At 33.0% G+C, this 13,522-nt stretch overlaps 1 protein-coding gene across 1 annotated transcript; it reads left to right on the forward strand.

The window, feature by feature from the left end:
- Positions 1–2,445: 2,445 nt before the first annotated feature.
- On the forward strand, positions 2,446–3,492 carry LOC111890928 (glutathione S-transferase F9). The gene is made up of 3 exons (XM_023887006.3): positions 2,446–2,667; positions 2,736–2,784; positions 2,867–3,492. The coding sequence occupies exons 1-3, from the start codon at positions 2,524–2,526 to the stop codon at positions 3,319–3,321; spliced, it is 648 nt and encodes a 215-aa protein (XP_023742774.1). The 5' UTR covers positions 2,446–2,523; the 3' UTR covers positions 3,322–3,492.
- The last annotated feature ends 10,030 nt before the right edge of the window (positions 3,493–13,522 follow it).

Genomic DNA, 13,522 nt, shown 5'->3' on the forward strand with positions numbered 1-13,522 from the left:
TTCAGTTGTTGTGACCACTAAATACCACCCAACACCACTTTCCAGCCACCACCCACCACCATTAAACGTCCATCACTGCCACTGCATACCACCCAACCCGGCACAACAAACTTTGCTCCCTTAAAAGACATAGAAATAATATTAGAGACTGAATGAGTAAACCCTAAAAAGTTTGTGGGTTATATATGTCATTTTCCCTATGTTTTTCTATGATTGTATTTAGATACAAATCGATTGAGGGAAGGAATAAAAGAGAGTGAATAATTGGTGTGAATTAATATGGCGATGCATGATCTTCGGTGATTGAGTTCTACGTAATACTAAAACAACGAAGTTAACAAAAGTAATCTGAAAAAACATGGTATTTTTTGAACATGTTAGAAACTTTAACAGTATTTTTGTATTAAATGTGTACTTCGTTGGTATTCTGTGTACAAATGGTATACTTCGATGGTATTTGTACTAAAAAAAATAACAATGGTGTGTTTTTTAAACATCTTGTAAACTTCGTTACCCTTTTAAGTTATTTTTCCATATATTTGAGAGATAACCGGTTACCACACTGTCTTATTTGTTATTTATGTTCAAATAGTATACTTTAGGGTTTTCTAGAGATCGAAACTTCCTACCCCCAAAGCAGCCACCCATAGAACACAACAACTACCCATGTTATGTGTCTCTTGACCTCTCAACCGGGGATCTATTAGTTCTGATTTCGTTTGGCTGCCACGTTCTCCTTTCTACAGTGTTGCAAAAATCGGCCTTGGCGGCCGATTAATCTTTTGACGGCCTTGAACCGGTTACAATTAGGGTGCTTGGCGGAAATTGGTCAAAATCGGGCTTGGCAATTCTTAGCGGTTATAGGCGAGAAATATTTAAAAAGTTCAAAAATTTTAATTTTTAAACTATTAATCACTAAACGGCAGTCGACCGCCGAATGATTTTCACAACCGTCCAAAACCCAACGTATTATGGAGCTACATTTGTGTTCGCAAGTCGGACTCATGCACAAGTTCGATGAATTTGGCCTACGAAATCCAAGATTTGCATCCCCCTCCCCTGCACGTGGGTAGGAGTTGGAGTAAAATCATAGACATAAGCTTATAAGCATATCATATATTCAAGCTTATAAAACTCACTTGAGTATAGTTTTCCTATCAATATGGGATTCATTCTCACATCCACCTCTTTTGCTAACTTATATTTTATTCTTAAATACCTAACTTTGAGTATCAATATCTTATTCACATATACTCTATTTTGGACATACGATATATCGTTTTAAAGCTCTCATGGAGTAGAGCATAAACCCACTTAGAGTTAGTTATATATACAATATATATATATATATATATATATATATATATATATATATATATATATATATATATATATATATATATTTATATATGTCCAAAGTTAGTAAAAATTCACATATTTATACTAAAAATTTCCAACATGCATTTAGTTCTAAACACTAAAGTCGTTGTCACCGCCACCACCTCAAGATCTAGTCGCCGCCACCCACAGATTCATTCGCCACCGGTGTTATCCATGATGATTTAAGTTATTGATCTCTGCCGGCTTCCTTCTTCTATTTTTTTTTATCTTCATTTATGTTTTTATTTTTCGAGTGTAATCGTCTCTTCCGATCAAACTGTATGAGATGTTAATGATTAGGGTTTAGACCCAAACCTTTTAGAATTTAATCATTATAATTTAAATATTCTTTATATATTCTTATATAATTATCTTTAATCAAACAATTTTTACATTTAACCCTGCACACCTAACACAACCCCCTTTAGTGTTTGGTGAAAGGATTTTACATGTAACTATGTTCTAATTTTGTCAGCTTTGAATTTTCAGTCTCCTTTTGACAATTCAATTATTCAAGCGTTTTAACCCTATGTCACTTCACACTTCAGCCACCCCCTGAATAAACAACAGCATTCCAGATTTGACTCTTTCTTTAACATGTGGACTTATCAACACCCTGAACGGATTAGACCAATAGCTAGTTTGGGTGTAGAATATTTTACAATTCAATTACTTGTACGTCTAAGATTTATACATTACTTCTTAATTAACAACCTACTTTCGTACACATAGTTCATGCATTAGAATAAATGGTTTTACCAAACTTGTAAAATCTTAACATAATATCTGCTCAAACATGTATTTATTTGTTTATTATTTGAACTCAAAAAATATTTCATCATGAAAATAATAATTTTCCGATTTAAACGATTTTAATCACTCTATTTTTTATATGTAATATTTCAAAAGGATTGTGATATTTCCTTTTACATTTACATCTTCTATTTTAATTTTTTTTTTAAAAAGAATCATGATAAAAATATATAAATCAAAACACAAATGGATGTCTTATTCCTATTTGAATAACTTAAACACGGCCTCCTATAAGATTCGCACATTGCTTCTATAATATCCAAAATAAATTTCTTACATAAACAAATAAAACACACACTCTCTTTCGAAAAAATAATATAATAAGGAAAGATGGTGGTGAAGGTGTATGGACCCGTTTACGCATCACCGAAAAGAGTCCTGGTTTGTCTTCTTGAAAAAAAAGTCGAGTTCGAGACGATTCCCGTCGATCTACTCACCGGCGAAAATCGGAGGCCGGAGTTCTTGAAGTTACAGGTAGTAATTCATTAATTTCTGGTTTGCTTTTGACTGCTTTTTGCTGAACTTTTGACGATGAACTACAGCCGTTTGGATCTCTTCCAGTAATTCAAGATGGAGACTACACTCTCTTCGGTAAGAACAAAGAAAAAACCCCTAAAACAGCAAGTGTTTTGTGGAGAAGTGTTTAAGTTTGGTTTTTGTTTCTATTACGCAGAATCACGAGCCATTATCCGCTACTATGCGGAAAAGTACAAGTCACAAGGAACAGACTTGTTGGGAAAGACGATGGAAGATCAAGGTCTGGTGCAACAATGGCTAGAAGTCGAAGCACACAACTTTGAACCACCGGTTCTGAATCTTGTGCGACAGATTATGTTCAGCTCGTTCTATGGGTTAACAGGAGACAAGAAAGTGATCAAAGAAAGTGACGAAAAGCTTGGGAAAGTGTTGGATGTATATGAAGATCGGCTTTCAAAAAGTAAGTATTTGGCTGGAGATTTCTTTAGTCTTGCAGACCTTAGTCATCTTCCATTTACGAACTACTTGGTTGGCCCTGTTGGGAAAGAGCATTTGATAAAGGAAAGGAAGCATGTGAGTGCTTGGTGGGATGATATTAGCAGCAGGCCTTCTTGGAAGAAGGTCCTTGACACCTACGGATTGCCTTTTTGAGATTATATAATATAAAGGTTCTATATTCCTATATGTTTGTTAAAATAAGACTTTGGTTTGAGTCATGAAAGTGATGTTCTGAATAATTTCAATCAATTTGAGAACATTTATGAAAGAATCATGTATGGATTATTGCCTTATTGCGCGTATAAGTATTCCGTTCTTACTTGATGCTTGAGTGCAAGGATTCATAGCTTGAAATTGCTTCTTAAAGTTCATTGCAGATTCCCAAGTGTTCCTGATCATCAGCTGCCTCATGTTTCTATTTAAATCAGCCACTAGGCCTCCACAAAGAAATAAAATGAGTTAATGACAATTCAGTCGGGTGAAACTCGTGTTGAAGTAATGTTTTACCATCAATCTTTAATGTAAATGTGACTATGTGAGATATATATGATCAGTTCGAGTTAACTTGTTTCTAACTGGTGAACAAAATACTTAAGAAAGCCAACGAGAAATTGGGAGAGAGGTGCCGGTGGTAGTTTGATCGAAGCAAGATGTTTAAAGACATAAATCGGATGAAATCTTGGTGTTGTTATGTGAATCGAGTGGTCATTTATTAGAAGCTAAAGTATTCTCATATTGACTTAAACGTGTAAGGGAAACAAAACAACATAAAAGATAAGATGAATGCAAAAGGATACCTAATTATAGCTAAACACTAACATGCCCCTCTCAAACTCAAGATGATATGAAAAGCCAATTTGAGTTCTGAAAGATGAGGATATGTGAAGATAGATTAGCTTAAACATCTCTTCAACACTCCCAATAGTATGTTTTGCAAAGTTGTAAAAAACGTTCGATCGTTAGCTAGTCGGTCGATTGAGGTTAAATGATAATTAATCGGCAGTGATTATTCAGGTACCCTAAATTATTAAAGAATTTATTCAAAAATTAATAATTGTTAACAATATTCTAAGAAAATAAGTAAATAAGCATAAAAAAGTTATATACTAGATGTCATTGATTGTCAATTGGTAATCGGATTAACATCAAAAAAAAAAAAAAGTTATAAACTAGATGTCATTGATTACCAATAGGCGGAGGCAGGATTTTAGGATAAGGGGGTTTCTGGCAATCAAAAGTTCATAAACTAAGCTTGTTGAAAATTGCACAATAGACCGTTAAGACAACTAGAATGGAGTTATACTTTGATTTTTGAATTTTGTATGATCCAAGTTTAATATATAGTCGTCTTATCTCAATTGATGATGTTGGATAGCTTAAAATTAAAAGTCGTTCATCGGGATCACGAATCAAAAAATCTAATGTTACATCTCTTAAATTTGGCAAATCAATCTTTTCAGGTTCAATATTGACCGACTCTTCGATATTATTATTCCTTTCATGGGCGTGTATTATGAATATCGTCTTTAGTAGTATCACCAACTAGATACAATTGTGGGTCACACACATCTTTTATCAGCATGGGTGGGTTGACCAAGTTGTTGAAGTCGTTGACTATATATATATATATATATATATATATATATATATATATATATATATATATATATATATATACTGGGTTAGGTTCATGTGAGACGACCTAATTTTGTAAGATCGTAAGACGGAATTTTTTATTTTTTTTAGTTAATTCAAGTTCCGAAAATAATATTTAAAAAAAGAATTTTTGGATTTTTCCATTTATTTTGTATTTTAAAATTATTTTTTAGAATATGTACAATGTAATATTCTATTAGAATATTTCACGTATTTTTCAAAAAAAAAAAAAAAAAACAGGATTTTTTTTAATTTTTTTAGTTAATTCAAGTTCCTAAAATAATATTTAAAAAAAGAATTTTTAGATTTTTCCATTTATTTTGCATTTTAAAATTATTTTTTAGAATATGTCAGTATAATATTCTATTAGAATATTTCACGTATTTTTCAAAAAAAAAACGGGATTTTTTTTAGTTAATTCAAGTTCTGAAAATAATATTTAAAAAAAGAATTTTAGGATTTTTCCATTTATTTTACATTTTAAAGTTATTTTTAGATTTAGTCCCACGCTCTCACAAAATTAGAATGGTCTCAAATGAACCTGAACATATCTTTACTATTTTATAAAAGAAATCTTACTATTTCTAAAAATAGATTGAATATAATAATACTATTTTTTTAAGACATCCAAACACTTAAGCTAATAGTACAACTAACTATCAACAAAATAATATTAAATTTGAAATCATCTATATTTTTAAACTTAGTGTACAATCACCAATGCATGAATTTTGACTAAGCTATTTAATCCCAGGTTATAATCCTTAAATATTGGCGATTTATCTAAGGAAGTCGATCTGACCCTCTTTCAGCCAATTTAATTGGTCAACAATCATAACCGACTTTTAAACCCCTTTATCACATTATCTCCTCCATTCAATGAAAATGTAACATACACGTTTTGAAATCGTGTTTCGTAATGAATAAAATTGTGAAATACTTTGTGAAATTGAGTGTTGAATTCTAACAGACAGTTTTTTACTAGAAATGAAGTAAAATTATGTTTAGAATCACTCAGAAAATATTGGAAGTCTTATGAGATCCCAATTAAAAGCCAAATAGTGAAATTTAGCGAAAATATAAAATTTTAAATAAGTAAAATTTTATTATTGAAACTTGAAAAAAATATCGTTAGAAACTTGTAGGCGAAAACCTCGTCGAAATCCGAGTTATAATGAAGAAGTTATGGCCAATCGAAGATCCGCGACAAAACCGACACGGTGCCGAATGACGTAAAAAGTGAGTTTTTGATAAACTACTTTTTAGTCTTAGTAATATAAATGAAAGTCGTAGTATTCGTTAAACCGAGAAATTCGATAAAAAGAACGCCAAAATCTGACTTCGTATGAGAAAGTTATGATTTTTCGAAGTTTCAGCTTAGCAGTAGACAGCTAAAAACTCGAATTTTAGATCGAGTGATTTTTAGCCGACACAACCTAAACGAGAATAGAAGGTCTCGTCATTATTAGTACAATGGTAAAAAGTCTGACGAAAACGGATGTCGGATGAAGAAGTTATGAATTTTTAACGGATTTTCCTGTCCCAGTCTGTTAAAAATAATAATATTAAAAATAAACTCAAAATTAGCCGACAAAGTCTAAACGAAAGTTGTAGAGCGTAATTTTAGCTACGCGTGCATATAAAAAACGTCAAAAACGGAGCTCGTATGCGAAAGTTATGGATTTTAGAAGTTTGGGTGCAATTTTCGAGAAATTCGCATGGATAAGGTGAGGCCACGTCACCTCGCACGAAGTTGCTGCGTCACCGAGGTCGTGGCCCAATCTAAGAAGCAACGCATGTCGGATTGTGATAGGACCGAAGGGAGGTCCAACCGAAGCCTTCTGAGTGTCGCATACGTGGTGTGTCCGAGGTGAGCCACGTCTCGCCTACCAGCCTCGCATCCGAGCCACGCTGTCCCTCGCTGCTGATGCCACCGAGCTGCTTCATCGCTTCCTATCCGAGCCTCGCATGCGCGCCAGCTCCCCTCCTCTCGCTTCGTGGCCTTCGCCCCAGCAGTCGCGTGTCCCTTCTGCCAGCACACCTCCGAACCTCGGCCCTATAAATAGAGATCTGCGAACCCTCCCCGCTAAAATTAGAAAATTGACATTTTTTTACCCTAATTCCATATATTCACTATTTTGACTTTTCCCGAAGCCCCGGTATAAATTTTAGCACCCAAAACACGTCCCGAGACCCCCGAGAAGCCCGAAAATTTTATCTTTTCGGTTTTGAAGCCCTACCTTCGCAGAGCCCGGTTTTCAATTAAGCTCCCGGTTTTCAACATAGAAAGTCATATTTAATGCCGAAGTGTTGTCCAAATTACTATTTTAACCCCCGGTTAACTTAAGGTGAGTTCAATATATAGGAACAATTGTATGTTATGTGTTATATGTGCTATGTGCTTTTCAGTGTTATTATTCTGAGTTATTTTCCCGTGTTATTTTATTCGCTATGTTTATAGCAATTGTAATACCTTTGACCATGTGATCAGTGAAAGGACTTAGATTCACATTGGTATTGGTATGTAGCCTCTGGCCATGTAGAGCATGTCTCCGTAAGAGAATGACTTCTATTCTATGGCATTGGCAAATGGTTAGACAGGACTATAAGCCTGAAATCTAACAAGATGTTAATCAGAAATTGCATGTCTTCTATGCCATTTGGGCCAAAGTTTTATTGATGTATATCAAGAATTGAAAAGTATATCTTTGAATAAAGTCTTTGATTGATATGAACGCTTGTCAGATGATCTCACATGTGTCTTGTTACTCTTCTTTGCTTTTGCCACATTGAAGTATATATACGGCATAACGTTATATTGTATCTATTATTGAACTCACTAAGCGTCACCGCTTACCCTATCAATGTTTAACAATTGCAGGTGATAAGTAACTAGTATGTTCACATACTGTTGAAAGATTTAGAATAATTTGTAATAGTACTTTTTTACTTCAGATTATGTTTGTATAAATTACAATATCCTAGGTAGTTATGTAATATATATAACACTTTGTAATAGACGGTTTGTATCCAATAGTTTGTAATCCCTTTATCAATGTAAAATATTGCTTTTATGAATATGCAAGTAGCATGTTTTGGAGTAATGATATTGTGAAGTATGAAAGTTTGGGTCTTTCAAAAATACGAAACTTGGGGTCTTTCAGAAAAACCCCTAGATGTTGGAATTCACCAGCAACACAACCGCACAACTCCGTTACCTCCATAATCCACCACCATTGAAACTTTAGACGTCACTCTGCCTCCTTTCGCCTCAAACCACCCACAGTCATGCATGCTTCACCTTCTCTATCACCTACCTACTTCTCTCAAATTAACCTTAACCATGAACAGACTGACCACCAACGTAGGCACTCTGCCTCTTTCCGTCTATCATCGCCACCCAGATACATCGTCGACAACCTTCAACCATCCACAACCTAGAAAAAAGAGCGAGGAAGCTCCCCATCTCTTTGTTTCCCTCCCCCTATTAAAGCGAATAAGCCCTAAGTTTCAGTTAAATTTGCCTCTGCATCGTAACACCGCACATACCTTACCGCCTGATGCCTCCAACACTATCGTCATCCTCCTCTATCTCTCTCAGAAAAGCCCTTAATGTCGCCATCATCCTGATCTTAAGTTCTTAACCATCTTGAAAAGCTTCAAGGTTTGGAAGAGGATGTTGAAACCTAGATGGAAGAACGTAAAGAACACTTTAAATCATAAAACCTAGCTTCTCCACCATCGAACCATCTTCTCCATCTGTTATTTTTTTTTTTTTTTGTGATGTTGAATGGTATGTTAACTTTCATCCATATATTCCCCACTTTCTATGGCTCTGATTATTCATGGCTTTTCGATTTCTATGTATTTGAACAAATTCCAACTTCCGTGGTTTCTTCCATAAATGGCACAGTTTTTGTGATTTTGAGGTGTTGAGTAAACCCATTCTTAGCTTCTGATTGTTCTTCATGTTTGTTGAGGTTGCATGAAAAGCCTTTTTCTTACTATTCTTACACTCAAATTTGATTTGAAGCTTAATTTAAACATTATTTTGTAGTCGTTTATTTCTGAATAATAGGTGGTCATGAACTTCAAATTGCTCTCTATTGAGATAGATAATTAATAAATCGCCAAATTAAAGGTACTATTTACATATTCATATTTTCTGATATTTTTTACCATTCCAAAATTATTTTGTATCTTAGATTTGACCATTAAGTTTTGTGTTGGTGTAAAATGGGTGCCTATGGGAGACATTAATGAGGTATGAAACTTGAATATTAGTGAATTTTTACATGGAAGTGTATGTATGTGGACTTTTATTTTCTGTCATAAATCTGATAATTGATTTTTGTATATGGAATTGCAGGTATGGAATTGCAGGTATGAAAGTCTGTATATTGTTGAATGTGGTATGGAAGCATGATTCCTTGGTGGTGTTTGGCAGAAAAATGATTGGTTAGGTTGAATCATCCTTCAATATACACCATTTTCACAGCCTCAAACAACTACCCTCTGTCATTCAGCATCTAGAATTTGCACATCTGCTATACATCAAGCATCATATTACCTATCTACACTCATCAAGAAAAAATAAAATCACAAAAGCAAAACAACAACATCAACAAAAAGTGAGTTTACCATCTTCCGAATTTGCTATGTATTTCATATGATTTAATATCATAGCCTTCTATTTTGTGTTTTTATTTTTGTTTTTATGTTCTAATAATTTTTCACATAAATGAACAATTTTAAGTTTTGATCATTTTTGTATGATGAACTAACCTTCATCCTTGCTCTTTTGAGATCAAAATTGTCCATGGACTATTAATGAAGATACAAGTATGCATTTTGTCTATTTATCAAAATTTTCCTTATTTTATTTTACTTTTTAGTTTCATAATGTATTTTCTTTGTAGTGCCCCATAAACCTGCAAATAGAAATCATTAATGGCTTAAAGGAGGAACTATGTTTTTGTTTTGAAGGTGTTGTGGGTGTTGTGGACTACACAAACCATGATGGCATGAAATATATTGTAATTGTTTTTTTTCCTTAACATGTATATGTATTAAATTTGGAGTTATAGTTTTTGTAATAACTTTGTATCAAATTTGCATATGATTACGGAAATTGGATGGCTTCCATTTTTGAAATGCATTCTCATTTATCCCTTCATTTACATGTATGATTTCTATTAATATGCTAACTGTTTATGTTTATGCATGGGACTATGGATTTCTCTTTCTTTCAGATTGTTACCACCCTTAATTAAGTAATTTTATTAGTTATAATGCTTATAAATTACCTTATGGTGGTGCTATTGAAATTATATCATTGATACATATAACCAATGCATGCTTAATTAAGTAATTTTATTAGTTAATATGCTAACTGTTTATGTTTATGCATGGGACGAGGTTGATAATGTAAAATTGAGTTTTTTTTAAATATATAACCAGTTATAGCATTTTGAATTTAGTTTATTTAACCAACCAAATGTAGTCTTACACTTTCAAACTTTTTTTAACTAACCAAATATAACCTTGCATTTTGAAGAACTTAACAATTTCAGTTTGAAATGTTGACAGTCGATAGTTTCTCGTCCCTCCGGAGACCTTAAATAAACCCTAGAATCTAAACTTCGAAACAATAGATCCAACATATAAAAACACTTATCCAACATACACAAAAATGACTAACAAGTTATATTGTTCGTCGAAAAGAAAACGAATTGATGAATTGAAACTAATCATTGTCCGCCGAAAAGAAACTAATTGTCGAAACAAACTATTCACATCCCGCCGCTTTGCGCGGGTAAACGACTAGTATATATATATATATATATATATATATATATATATATATATATATATATATATATATATATATATATATATATATATATATATATATATATATATATATATATATATATAAACACGCTACCACAACTCAAGAATTTACACCGCCCTTCTTCTTTCCTATCTACTCCTTTACATTTCAATTCTATACTTTCAAATCAATTCCAACGGATTTCAGCCGTGGCAAATCCAAAAATATGGTGCTACTCAAAGAAGAATCATCGACTTGAAACCGATACCCAAATGCCAAATATGATTCCAGAAACCCAAATGTCATTCCCAAATTATACCAATTCATTCCCAACACTATCAATCCTAACAATATCCTTCCTAACCATTTCAAACCCAACAAACCTATAACCAATTTCAAGGCCCTCAAGACTACAACCAAGGTTTTAGTTTATTGCCAAATGAAGTGTATATTCCGGACACTTCGCATTTTCAAAAGCTTGTAAATGAAGTATCTAGTGATGAAACCCAACCCCCATCCGATAACAAAAATGATGCTGTTGATGAAGCCCAACCCCCACCTAAAACCCGAGCCCCATCACAATATAGAACAACTCAATCGACGAGAAATTTTACGCAACAGTTGAAACATCAACAAGAGCCATTGCCTAACATCAAGCCGGTCCATGTTATTTTATCTTGCCACTCATACCGAAGCACTTGATCGAAAGAAAAATATACACTTTAATTCAATGACATGGTTCAGTAAAAATATAATTAAATATCATTTCCACAGCTACATATGAAATTATCTGACCATTATGCAAAATGAAGTCTATAAATGGGGTATGATAAAATGATATAAATTCGTTATTGTTTATGTTTTATATAGAGAGGTTTGATTATGGTGGTAAGTATGGTATTAGTCGTGATATACTTGCAGGAAATGACAATTCATAATTAATGTTTGGATTTCGTAGTCAAAGTATATGAACTCATAATCAAAATACCAATCCATGTTAAAGTTTATCTTTTAAATATTTTTGGAAAAACACCAATTATCCTACTGTAACGTGTCAAAATTCAAACAAAATTTTTCACTTTTAAAGATAATATGTCATTCAAACATTTATTCATTCATAAGGAAAATCATTGTTTGATAATCAAAACCCAGCTATTTAAATTAGAGTATAAAACAGAACATGCGGAAATCTCAAATGTAATGTCGATGCACGTGTATAGTCAATTATTGCCCTTCCCACGATCTGAAAAAGTATTTGCAAAATAGTTAATCAACAATTTTAAGCTAAAGTTGTTGGATTAATGTCTAAGTCCATAACTATTATTGGTAAGACTTGACCTGGCCCGGCATGGTCCATTTAGGTTGCATGACATCGGGATAATTGGATAGACAAGATGAGGAAAAAGGATACTAGTGATTTATATTAAAATATTATAAGTTCTAATATATTAATATATAATCATATTATTTAATTAGTATTGATCAAGAATTAATTTATAATTAATTAAGTGATCAAAATGAACTAATTAAATATGGACTCTTAGATATATATGTGTGATGGGCCAAGTTCATTTAGGTTGAGCTAAGCTTCCATGGATAGTCCATGGAGTGTTTAACCCATGGATCATATGAAATGAAGGGTCATGGGTTTAACCCTAATCTCCACACTAAATAAAGATGTCCTTGTTTGGTGAAATTTGCACTGGTGTGTGTACACAAAAGGGGCTAGGCCGATTTCACTAGAGAGAACCAAAGTATCCTTATTCTCAAGGTTATTCCAAGTGTTCATGGTGTTTTGTGAACCATTTGAGGTGTCACACTTAGGGCACTAGGCACTCAAGCTTCATGAAGACAAGTCACATCAATAAGGTATGTATTATATCCATTTTATTACCCAAGTATGGAAAGATTGTATGCTAGTTAGGGTAATACCTTGGAATATTATAATTTGCATGTATAGTAGAGAAAACATAGATCCAAGGTATTTAGGGTTGCATATACACTTAAGAGTGTTAGAATGCTCAAAAACCCAACAGTGGTATCAGAGCCTATGCTTGTTTTCTTGTTATACTTGCAAAATTGGCTGAAAAATCGAATTTTTGTGTTGTCTGCTCAGCAGACTCGCCGAGTCCATAAAGAGACTCGACGAGTCCAAGGCAAAATGCATCCAACTCGCCGAGTTGGTTCGTGCACTCGACGAGTTGGACCCCCAGACAGCATATCTTCGAGTTTTAAAGCTGGAATTGGTTTAGAATCATTACCCTAAGCTGTTTTGGACTTATAAAAACCTATTTTTATAGTGGTAATGATTATAGTAAACCAATTTCAAGGTTAAAATCAAAATTTCAAGTTTTATTTCTGTTGATGTAATTCTTGAAATTGTTGATATGGATTGTTCATGCTTATGAGTTTTGGTAGATCATAGGAATTATTTACAAAAGTGTTTGTTAGTTACTTCTTGATCTAAATATATTTTAATGGAGTCCATAATTTGTCCTCCAGTTATGGATTTCCAAAAGTTTTATGTTTCCTTGATTTATGAGTTAGTTTAGATTAATGAAAAAAAATTGTGTTTTAGTTGTTTTCAATCCAAATTAATCTAAAAATTGTTCATAAAATTTGTTTTTGTAACTTGTCTTCAAGTTATATGAAAAGTCACATTTATGAATCTTAAAACTCATAAAAATGCCTTAGGTTACAAAAAAAATGAAGAGTTTTTTCTTATAAATAGTTTTTTATGGCTCCATAAATTGTCCTCAAGTTATGGATGTCCAAGAGTCTCTTTATTAAAAGTTTTAAAGCTTTAATTAAACTCATAAGTTATGAAAATCCAAGAGTTTTGAAGAGTTTCAAAACTTGCCCTCA

Source organism: Lactuca sativa, chromosome 7, assembly GCF_002870075.4.
Source record: "Lactuca sativa cultivar Salinas chromosome 7, Lsat_Salinas_v11, whole genome shotgun sequence".
NCBI lineage: Eukaryota > Viridiplantae > Streptophyta > Magnoliopsida > Asterales > Asteraceae > Lactuca > Lactuca sativa.

Bases quoted from the DNA above. Each gene is read 5' to 3' on its own strand.
- LOC111890928 (XM_023887006.3), top strand. From the start codon at position 2,524: ATGGTGGTGAAGGTGTATGGACCCGTTTACGCATCACCGAAAAGAGTC. The intron at 2,668-2,735 runs GTAGTAATTCAT...GATGAACTACAG, and splicing joins CGGAGTTCTTGAAGTTACAG to CCGTTTGGATCTCTTCCAGT. The intron at 2,785-2,866 runs GTAAGAACAAAG...TCTATTACGCAG, and splicing joins TGGAGACTACACTCTCTTCG to AATCACGAGCCATTATCCGC.